Source organism: Octopus bimaculoides, chromosome 8, assembly GCF_046866305.1.
Source record: "Octopus bimaculoides isolate indiv1 chromosome 8, ASM4686630v1, whole genome shotgun sequence".
Taxonomy (NCBI): domain Eukaryota; kingdom Metazoa; phylum Mollusca; class Cephalopoda; order Octopoda; family Octopodidae; genus Octopus; species Octopus bimaculoides.
This window is the reverse complement of record NC_142935.1, coordinates 41,787,222-41,799,528: the sequence shown is the minus strand read 5'-3', so window position 1 is coordinate 41,799,528 and position 12,307 is coordinate 41,787,222. Positions and strand designations below refer to the sequence as shown.

Sequence of the window (12,307 nt, the reverse complement as noted above, 5' to 3'; positions counted from 1 at the left end):
ATACTAGAGGAAATGAATGGAGATAATCAGTAGAGCCTCAGACGACGAATGTACAGTTACGAACTTTTACGTTATACATTCGGTCTGCAACGAAACCTTGTTATATCTTTCATCATTCAGCAGTTACTAAAATAAGCACAAATAAAATACAGAGATTGATCTAACACCTTTTGCATTTTATGGATTATCAGAAATTGTAGCAAAAATAGACATAATCTTTGACTAAATGACAGAAACGCATTCACTAAAAAAGTAAAATCAGCCTATAGAGTAAAATAATTCTTGTGATTAAACACAAAAGTGAGGTTTCATTTTCTTCACTTTATATCAAACTAACCAGTAAAACAGTAAGTCTTGTTACCTTCCACTCAAATCTTCTTCACAGAATATAGTGGCAAGAGGAGTTGACGGAACACTGTGATATCGCTTACAAACTTGGTTTTCAGTTACGTTCGGGCTGGTTCCAACATGTACGTCGAATCGTTGCGGAGCTGAAATAGACGATTACTTAGTTGTTATAGTTTTCTATAGTTCGTTATTAGCAGAGCTTATTCCCGCGTATATATTTATAAATATGCTAAACGTGCACGCATGCGCGCGCGCACACACACACATACACACACACGCACATACATATGAACGAGTGGTTACCCAAAAGAAAATGGAATTTTGCAATAGTATTTTATTCACTTTGTTTACATGTTTGCACTTTTATCGCCTTTAAAGTATTCTCCATTTGAAGCAATGCATCAGTTCAGGCGTTGGAGCTCTTGCGAAGTAATGCCTTTATCGTTTTTATCCTCACTTCTTCCCCATCTGCAAATTGTGTAGCATCAGCTTTCGTCACCAGTGATGACATTCGAAAAAAGATTCGGATCAACTTCCAACTGTTCTCTCAGTTAACGACACGCATTCAGTTGTTAATGCTTTTAATCTTCCGTGTGCAAGTGTCGCACATATTTTGTTGCAACTCTTTTCATTCGCAATTCCTAGCTCAAAATTTGTTAGCAGGGGCTCCAGGACACACTAGCTATATCAAAAGATCGTCATTATCCCTTGATGGCTTTCCAAGTTCAGTTCATGAATTTTCATGATGCTTTCACTCGTTCAGGAAGTCGACGGTCGTCCAGAGCGAGGTTGTTCTTAAAGCGACAATTGACCATTCTTAAAGCATGAAAACAACTTGTAAACTTGTGTTTTGTTCATGGCAGTATCTTGTAAGCTGTTTGAAGCATGACAACTGGTTCGGCCGCCGTTTTCTCCAGTAGAAAATAAAATTTCATGGAAGCATGCTATTCCTTTGTTTCAGCCATCGAAGAAATCGACGAACAAGAGAGAAGCACTGAAAAACAAAGACGCACCACGTGGCAGTAGAACATACTCGACAACGCCGGTCATCAGACTGATGTCTGAGGGTCACATCAAATGGCTTCTAATGGCGGAAGTCTGAACTACAACGGATTTGTTCCACAGAGAAGGTTTCCGGTTACTCCTGGGTATCTGCTCTTATATTTATATATAGGGAGAAATGCAGGTAAACACGTGCTCTTAATGTATTTACCTTCTGTGAAGGAGAACTGCCTAATTGATTCATACAAACTTATTTTATTACATATGCCTACGGCATTATGTGTCCTTATTATATATTAGTGTCTACATGTCGTTATGCTGCCGAGTAATGGCCTACTCTAAATGAAATAGATCCTTCAACAGAAGTCTACCATAATGATCACATTGATATCCTCGACAACAACCTGTTTTTTTTCTTCTTAAAGCAAATTATAACTCTATCGTTCACATTTACCCCCATCCCCCCACACACATCCCTTTATATTTTATTTCAAATTTTACCTGTGTACAACAGTATATTATTCCCATTCCAGTAAAAATTTATGTAAAGGACTTTGAAGTGACATCGCTGAATATTATAGTAATTTTTTTCCAGCAATAAAATGATTGTTTTACTATTGTTCTGTTTTGTTGTTGCTTTTTAAAAAAAATAACAGTTCTTAAATTCATCTTAAGCGCCAGTACTCTACTATTTTTCGTTAGTGTGTCTAACTGTAAATATACTAATCCTTTTTTCATGTTGATAGGATGGTCTACTTGAGAGATAAATAAGTAGGATGTTTCTAACTAGTTTATTGATCCCCTTCATATCCCCTACATTCCGAGTAGATAACATTTTCAAGTTTTACAATGAAGAGTTTCGTCTTTCTGCATTTTTGTAATCGAACCCTAAACCAGCTGATAGCATATCAGACTTCTTAATCACACAGCTTCACTTCACCCATACATATCTGTATCCATTATTTAGAATATCCTGTCTTTTACTTCGTCAAAAGTAAATGATATAATGCGAAACATATCCAATTGTGGTGTACCTTCCATTAGAACTGAGTCAGTAGTTGTCACATTGGTCTCTAAGTTTAAGTACGCACTTAAATTCATTGTTCTTTTATATGAAATTATTTTTCTGTACATGAATTAATATTGTAATGGAACAATGAACCTGCCGTTTGTCATCGAGTAGAATCTTTACTCAGTTCCCGTAACGTAAAAACAGTTCACTGAAAAATGTTTCTCACATTTCTTCTAAATTCTATATTTATGTAAGTACAAAAGCAACAAAGCAAATGCATCAAACTACTTGACCATAGAATCGATTTGTTGTCACATCCGAAAAATGCGTAACTAAAATATTCACTCCAAATGCTTGAGGTTAAAGACTTGAAATATATATTCGAGCAATTAATACATTATATAGGAAAAATTCAACTTAATTTGGTGTGGATTTATAAATAAATCAATCACCAAATTTAAATGGTATATAAGATGACGTACGTGTAATCGTCAAAACTTACATTAGTACATACAAAGCTAGCCTTATATCATCTCCAAATGTCTTAAATAAAGATACATTGATCAATGTAATCTATAGTATAAAAACAACAGATGATGCTTCTTGTATCGCGTTTTCTATTTTAATTGACCAACTAAAGAATAGGTACATATTTCGTCCTGTCTTAAAAGGATAACAGCTAATTTCAGAACAGGCGAAATTTGAACGTAAAACCTAAATTGGTGTGAATGAACTTCAGACACTTATCTAAGAGCTCTGCGCTTATCTAACTAACAGCTCAGCGTTTTTTTTTTCTTTTTAAAGGAATAATTTGTGGCATAGACGCAAGACCACGAATTTTTACGAACCAACATACTTTCATTAGTTGTATCCGAGACGTTAATCAGTACTTAAGTTATTGATATCCGAAATCATGAAACTTGGCACAATAATATTTAAACATCAAAAATTTAAGAACCACAACGAAAACTACAACAGCGTATTTTGTCTGAAGCCATAGCAATCTACCAATATTTCACCTTTGGGAAAGCAGTAGGCAAAGCTGAATCGATTTCAGTAATTTGAATAAGTATTTTCTTATTTTGGTAATCTACTCTTACAAAACAGTCTCACTGAAGCGTTCTGTCTATTTATTTATCATATTTTCTTATATTGGTTTCGAGCATCGACTACGGATATGCTGCAGTGTTTCAGGACTTTGATTTGATCTACTAAGTCCCATTATTTCTCTGAATATCATTCCATTACATGGAATGATATTTGCCGCTTTTGTTGCTACTGCTGCCGCTGCTGCTGCTGTTGCTGCTGCTGCTGCTGCTGCTGCTGCTGCTGCTGCTGCTAATGATGATGATGATGATGATGATGATGATGATGATGATGATGATGATGATGGTGGTGATACTGCTGCTGCTGCTGCTGCTGCTGATGATGATGTTAAAATTGCTATTGTTCTTACTGTTGATGATAATTATGATGGGGAAATGATTCAGAAGATGAAGATGGAAGCGATGATGATAGAGGATGGTGGTGATAATGTTATTTATGATGTCGCTGACGGCATTGTTGATAATACATCAAAAGGCATACGTACATGTGAGAGTGTCTTTGCTTATTAGAATAACTTTACGTATTTGCCGCACCTTGTTCAAATTCACTTGCCAATATGGGCGATGTTCAACATCTAAAAAAATATTATAAAACACTATAAAATATATTAAATAACTTCAAGTACATGCATAATAATAATAATAATAATAATAATAATAATAATAATAATAATAATAATAATAATAATAATAATAATAATAATAATAACAATAATAATAATATTAATGATAATAATAATATATATACACATATACACACACACACACACACACATATATATATATATATATATATATATATATATATATACATATGAGCATTCGTACATCGTACACACACATACACATACACATATAAACATTGAAGTGTAGAGTCACATATAATTGTACAAATAAAGAAAGTATTCATGAAACACTTGTGTTACATATGAATGTCCTTTAAAATTAAGTGCTGTGTTTGTAAATAGATACTCTTTCTCCATAAGGTAAGTTTTCCTTTTATTTTTACTTGATATTTTGGTAATCATATGCCGCATTGAAGTTAAAATAATCATTTCAGATTCACTCACTAAAAAAATGTTATTGCCTAACATCATCGGTACGGAATTCTTAGATATGAGGGAGGAAGTAGTGAAGCAGAGTATCTTTTTTTCTCTCAGATTCTACATCTCCATGAAGATTATAATGCTGCGCAATTACCATCCAGCTGAAAAGCTTTGGAAAGATGTTGTCTCTCAGAGGCTGTGAAACCTGTTTTATGAAATTTATGCGCATTACGCAGGGAAGATCATTGCACGGACAGTCCTACACTGGCACCTGGCCAGCCGGATAGAGGCGGTGTTAGCAGTAGCGTAAAAGCGGAAGGCAAAAAGAAAACAAAGAGTAAGAGGAAATATGAAAGGGAGAAAAATTAAAAAAAAGATATATGGAAAAGAAATTATAATAACTTTATATCAACCTGTTACATTTGACTAAATCGATTAACATGTGTAAATATGTCTGTTCTGCTCCTAACAAATATAAAGCATTCTTATGCAAATATTTGTTTAACAGAAAGTACAATAGCAACTCATAGCAAAATATACCGTTTTAGAAACAGTCCTACTGAATCCGAAAAAAAATTAGCCAGACAACCTCTAACCCCTAGGAACTGAAAACCTACTTTGTAAGCTTGCCTGTATGGAGACATGAAGAGCAGATTAAAACCGTAATATCGGTTTCAAATTTTGGCAAAAGGTTAGCTATATCGGAAGAGGAGGTTAGCCGATTACGTTGATCCTAGTGGTCAACTGGTACTTATTTTATTGACTCCGAAAGGATGAAAGGCAAAATCTGCCTCGGCGCAATGTGAGCTCAGAACATAAAAACAGAGGAAATGTCACTAAGAATGTATATATATATATATATATATAAGATCAATTAAGGAAACAGATGGATTGGGTATTAGTCTTCCATGCGACGATCGTCTAGACCCATCCTGCAACTGTCATTTATGGATACGATGTTGTACATTCTTTTGTGCATTCTCCATCAACTTTTCAGTCTGGGTTACGTCAGGTACATTCATACATAAGGTGGTGTCTCGCTAAAGATATTGAGTTCAAGCAGTCATCTCGTCGTTTGTCCGTTTGCTTAGCGAATGGGGCTTTGCTACAGTTGTCCCCATGTAAAATATTCATAAGAAAATAATTGTAAATATAAACATATATACTGTAGAAAATAAATTATGCAAGAGAAAGCATATGGAAAAATAATATTGATAGGCTGAGACCTGTTAAAGAAGGATTAGATTGCATTAAGTTTAAAGAGGAGGGATATTACACTTGCTAACATAGGGTATTCTTCGTCAATCAATAATTTGAGCTTTGTATTTGCCAAGCATGTGTGTGTGTATGCATATATATATATATATATATATATATATATATATATATATATATATATATATATATATATATATATATATATATATATATATATATATATATATATATATATATATATATATATATATATACATATATATATATATATATATTTATATATATATATATATATATAGAAATATATATATATATATATATATATATATATATATATATATATATATATATATATGTATGTATGTATGTATGTATGTATGTATGTATTATATTGTAAGACATTATATTATATTACATCAGGTACGTTTACGAACACGTGGAACGTGACGACTGGCATCCTGAACATTAAAATACCTAGATTCTAACAATATTGCGTCTACAAAGAGAAAGAAATTTATTTACTGACGCTTCTGGTATTTTTATCTTATACACACACATGCACACACACGCACATTACATATATATATATATATATATATATATATATATATATATATATATATATATATATATATATATATATATATATACATATATATACATTTATATGTTTCCACACACACACACACACACACACACACACACATGTATATATATACATATATACATAGGTATGTATAAATTCATATTCACATATATAACTATATATACATGCATTTATATGTTTGTATATATGTATGTAATTTTATGTATTCCTATATTTGTATGTGCGTGCGTGTATATATATATATATATATATATATATATATATATATATATATACAGAGAGAGAGAGAGAGAGAGAGAGAGAGAGAGAGAGAGAGAAATAGATAGTTAGATAGATAGATACATACATACATACATACATACAGACAGACAGACAGACAGACAGACAGAAAAACAGATGAGAAAAGGGAGACGGTAACATTTTTGTTTCTTAAGCAATATTTAAAGTGATCTGTCATTAAATTATAACAACCATCGTTGATATAAATTTCCTAAACTCACATAATTTTGACTTATTGCTATGATATTGAAATATCAACATATGGTTGTGTTTGCTTATAAAATATAGTGTTAGGTTTTCAGGTCAGTTGCCTCCTTCAGAATAAATACTAAAATTTGTGAAATATAAAAATATGTCAAATCCAAAATTTTAAATCAAACTTAAACAATTTACTTCCGTATGTATGAATATATGACATGTGACTTTATAGTGAATCTGCTTTAGCTGATGGTATTGTTTTTAGATATTTTAGGCATGTTTCCTCCCACAAACTTTACATAAACTCCTGTCATTGTGCCATATTCTGCAAAGTTTAGCTATGAAAAAAACATGATAAATGGAATGCTTTTCCAGATAAATCTCTGCATAGAAAATCTGCTTAATCAGGTGATTTTTTTTTCAGTCTGCTAAATGTAACTTCATGAAGTGTTTGGATAGTTTCTATTTATATATTTATGAGTATATCTGTGTATGCTTAAATCTTTACGAATAATATGCTAGAATACCTAATTTAGATATAAGAAAGAGAAGTGAGAAGTAAAGTAATAGGGCGCTTGATCTACTGTGAAAGATTTTCAGTATCAGTTTGGGGAGAAATTATTTTTTTCAGTGCATATGCTTATAAATGAGTGAATATACACGAAACATGTGTGTTTGTGTGGGTATGTATGTGCATATGATCGAGGGTATAAGATTGTGTGTAAATCCAGAGAAAAAGAGCTAAGTAATACACGGTGCAAATGCATTTCCTAGATAGATTGAAACTGTTTGTCACAATATATGATTTATGAAAGAGGGAGTGTGAAGATACAAAGCCCAGTAATAAGAACATTGGACTCGCGATTATAATGCCGTGGGTTCATTTACTGGTCTAGGCGCCATTTTGTGTTCTTGAGCAAGCCACTTCATTTTATGTTACTTAACTCCTCTCATCTAAAAATGAGTTACAACCGTGTTGTGTGCTGCACTTAGCTCTTTCTCTCACCAGTTGTTACATCCTGGATATAATGCTAAGTCAAAGAGTGTGAGCATCTAAAGGTTTCCTATGTCGCCTGGCCTCTATATAGATAGTACCTATATACATAGACACTTAAAACAGTTGCTGAAATGATGTTAGCAAGCCAGATCTGATGGCAGCTGCAGGCTTGAAATAGATTTTAAATTGGAACTATATGTGTGTATAGTTGATTGTGAACGACACATCGTTAATGGCTGTATATTCAAGTAAGACGCGTTTATTTACACGCTGTGTATATGAATTATTTACAAGCTGTGTGACTGAATCTAAACACATATTTTATTCGTGCATATATCTGTATCACACACTAGCTGTGGGTGTTGAGCATGTACATGACGTTCATAGAATGATTGTGTGTGAGGGAAATAAAGTAACACAATAAAATAAAGAGTGAGAGATACAATAAAGATGCTTACATAAGCATGTATGTCTTTATATATATAGGTACAAACACACGCACGCATGTATGTAAATGTGTGTGTATGTACGTACGTAAGAATATGTGTATGTGCATAATTATATGTGTGTGTGCTTGTGTGTGAGTGTGTGTTTGTGTGTGTATGTGTGTGTGTGTGTGTGCGTGTGTGTGTGTGTGCGTGTGCGTGTGTGCTGATACGTTCCTGGCTTTAAGGGCATCAGCAAAGGCCTGGTCGGAGGCCCAACACTGCGGTTACTTTTATAGGGCTTAGAAAAACAGGAGACCACTGCAATCAGTGTGTGAATCTGAGAGGGCAATATGTTGAAAAGATTCATGATTAACTGATCTTCCTGTATTTTCTTTTACCCAAAAGCAGGAAATTTTCAGCACCGCATCGTACGCATATACACACACATTTATGTATATCTATCTATCTATCTATCTCTCTCTCTCTCTCTCTCTCTCTCTCTCTCTCTCTCTCTCTATATATATATATATATATATATATATATATATATATATATATATATATATATATATATATATATATATATATATGTATATATATGCATATATATGTGTGTGTACATATATGTATGTATGTATGTGTGTGTGTGTGTGTGTATGCATATGTAGATGTATATGTATACGACGAGCTTCCTTCAGGTTCTCTCTACCACATACACTCACAAGGCGTTGGTCGGCCCGATGCTATAGTAGAAGACACTTGCCCAAGGTTCCACACACTGGGACTGAACCCCGAACCATGTGGTTAGCAAGCAAGCTTCTTACCACACAGACACGCCTGCGCCTATATCTATAATATAAATTGAACATGGCCGACCGTTGTATTCTTTCTTGTCGCGAGGCTCACGGCCAAACGGCTTGGTGGCTTCGCGTGAAACATGGCAAACATGTGGAGACGGGTGCATAGATTGGAACGCGCTTTGTATTTTTCATAGACCCCATAGTTACCGAGAAAATCGATTAAAACATCCTGGGTGCTTCCGTGTATGTGAGTTTGTGTCACTGAAGCCATTCATACATAATATATATACACATAATTACTGTCTTCTCTGTCAATCACTCACACATACACTCACTACAAAAACTGAATAGAAAATTTCAGTTATCTCTCTCTCTCTCTCTTTATCCCTCTCTCATATACACACACACCATCAGCATTACTCTCTCTGTCTCGCACACCCCAACAAACATATACACACACACACACAGACATACGGACACACATCAATTCTTCCGTCTCACGCCGACTTCAAAAGAAGTTCAGTCATAAAACTGTCCATGCCTCTTTTCATTTGACACCCACTTCAAAAGATCCCCTTTCCATAAAATACACATATTTAAAAAATATTTTCGCTTGAGCAGCCATTGATCGAGAGATAAAACATAAACCACATCCTGCTGACAGCAAAGCTCCCGCCAAATTAGCCGCAAAAACACACACACACACACATACACACACACACGTCCATTTCATGTCTTTCACTTTCTCTATGATTATACACACATTTAATACAATAGCTCTCACATACATTTTCGTCTTCAACAGGTATGTATCTACTCTATAATATAAATTGTTTTTCTATAAGCGTATAACAATTACTTATTCCATACTTGTTCACTGAGCTTTTAACTTCACTTTTCTTAAATTGGATACGTCTGCTATTAATTCTTATATACTATTTTGCCGTTAAATCTTACAGCTTCATTTCCTGTTAAAGCAATTCTTAGCGTCAACTTATTAATGCCTCTTCTGTTTTCCTAAACTCCATACTTACCGAGAACAGAGATTAAAACTTTTTTCTAATGCAATTCCCCTTTCTTCTACCATTAACACAACCAGTTGCTCACATAACTTACACTTTCTAATTCAAACTACATAATACGCAGCATTGTCCCATTAAAACAGTACGGTGTTTTGAGAGAGATTTGGCTGCAATGGAAATTTCCGAGGAAGGGGCGAATTACTTCCTGGAAAGTTCCAAGGAAGGGGAGGACTGAAAAGAATTACTTCCTGGAAAGTTCAAAAGAAGGGGAGGAATTACTTCCTGAAAAGTTCCACGGATGGGGAAATACTTCCTGGAAGGTTCCAAAGAAGCGGAGGAGGGGAGGAATTACTTCCCGGAAATTTCCGATTAGGGAGGGGCTAAGTTTTTCCTGGAAAGTTCCGAGAAAGTCTCCGGAATTTTCTACGAAATGTCCAGGAAATTGCTCACTTTCGGAACTTTCCAGGAAGTCCCATACTCCGAACTTTCCAGGAAGTAGCTCAACCTCGGAACTTTCTAGAAAGTGAAATCTGCAGACGTTTGAGGAAGTCCCATCCTCGAAACTTTCCAGGATGGGACTTAGGAACTTTCTGAACATCGGAACATTCCAGAAAGTCCTTGAAACTTTAAAGGAAGTCACAACCTCGGAAGTTTCCAGAAAGTACCCCAACCTCGGAACTTTCCAAGATGACATTTGAAATTTTCAGGAAGTCCAATCGTCGGAACTTTCCAGGAAGGCTTATCCTCGGAACTTTCCAGGAACTAGCTCAACGTCGGAACTTTCCAGAAAATCCATCGAAATTTCCAGGATGACTCATCCTCGGAGTGTCTTCTTTCTAGGAAGACGCATCCTCGGTATTTTGCAGGAAATAGCTGAACCTCGGAACTTTGCAGGCAGTCCTAACCTCGGAACTTCCCAGGATGGCCATTCCATTTCCAGGAAGTCCAATCCTCGGAACTTTACAGGAAGTCCTATCCATGGAACGTAGGTCAATCGTTTCTTTATTTAGTATTTTTTCATTTGTCTTGCCCTTTTGTAGTCTGTTGTGTCGCTGAATTTTTACTGAGAACATTTTTCGTGGTTAGATGATTCGGCATCTATCTCTATAATAGGAGTCCACTTTTGCTGGTCATTCCTCTTATTTTTGTATATAATTTTGTATATATATATGTATATATATGGTAAAAAAAAAAAGAAACGAAATCGTCAAAACAACAAGCATGTAAAGGACGAAAGTACAACAACAGCAAACAGGACAAAACAAGATACACGGATCATTCGCAGCCAATTGCCTCTTTAGTCGGAGTTTGGAATTTCCACGTAGTTTCGCCCAATCTTCTCCGATGCTACTCAAAAACAGTTGTGGCAAGGGTTTCAGCTGAAGGCAATAAGCCCCTAAGCAAGACAGGCGAATGCACCTATACAAACACAAAGATATAACTAAAAGAAAGTGTCTTTCGACTAACGGACGAATGTAACATAAAAAATGGATTTATACATATACAAAGGGCAAAAGCGTTTCGGCTATACAACCAAAGGAAAATAATTATACAATTACAACAAAAATAACACAAAACAAACAGGGTCTTTCAGCTATCAGACAGTGTAATATGCTAGTGCAAGGAAAAAAGGAAATGGAAAAATCTTAACTGACCGGGTGGCGAAACAGAACAGATGCAACTGACCTCAAAGGCGGTCAATTTGAATAAGGACGACAATGCATAAAGTGGACAGCGATCACATGGTAAAGGAGGGGAGGAGTTGAAGAAGGCAGAGGGACTAAGGAATAGGAGATAGGAGAAAGAATTGAGAGGGACCAAGTAATGATATGGAGGAATCACAGAATGTGAGGGAGAGAGAGAGAGAGAGAGAGAGAGAGAGAGAGAGAGAGAAAGAAAGAGAGTGAAACAAGGTACAAGGGAGGTGAGGAAGGAAAGCAAAAGAGAGTGAGAGATAAGAAGGAAGGAAAAAAGGGATTAAGGAATACGAGAGAAGGAACATGAAATCAGGACAGAGGAACGATGGGGAGAGAGAGACAAAGGAGAGATAGAGAGAGAGAAGGAAGGCCTAACGAAAAAAGTGAGAGTGAGAGGGTGAGAGAGACAGACATGGAAAGTAGAAAAAGAGAGAGAGAGAAGGAAAGAGGAGGAAGGAAGAGGGGAAACGCGAGGAAAAGTTGGTGAGAGTCGTACATAATATTCTCGGGATATCTTTTGTATATATATATATATATATATATATAT

The 12,307-nt window shown here is 35.0% G+C and overlaps 1 protein-coding gene across 4 annotated transcripts in view; it reads right to left on the bottom strand.

Annotated features, from left to right (window-relative positions):
- The window catches only part of LOC106883669 (uncharacterized), a 313,977-nt gene that overhangs the window by 6,185 nt on the left and 295,485 nt on the right, over positions 1–12,307 (bottom strand). For all 4 annotated transcript variants that reach the window (XM_052970057.2, XM_014934771.3, XM_052970058.2 and 1 more), the window contains 2 exons: positions 3,954–4,043; positions 362–491 (listed from right to left, as the gene is read on the bottom strand). In XM_052970057.2, coding sequence (XP_052826017.1) covers positions 362–491; positions 3,954–4,043 — 220 coding nt within the window. The remainder of the gene's footprint in view (positions 1–361; positions 492–3,953; positions 4,044–12,307) is intronic.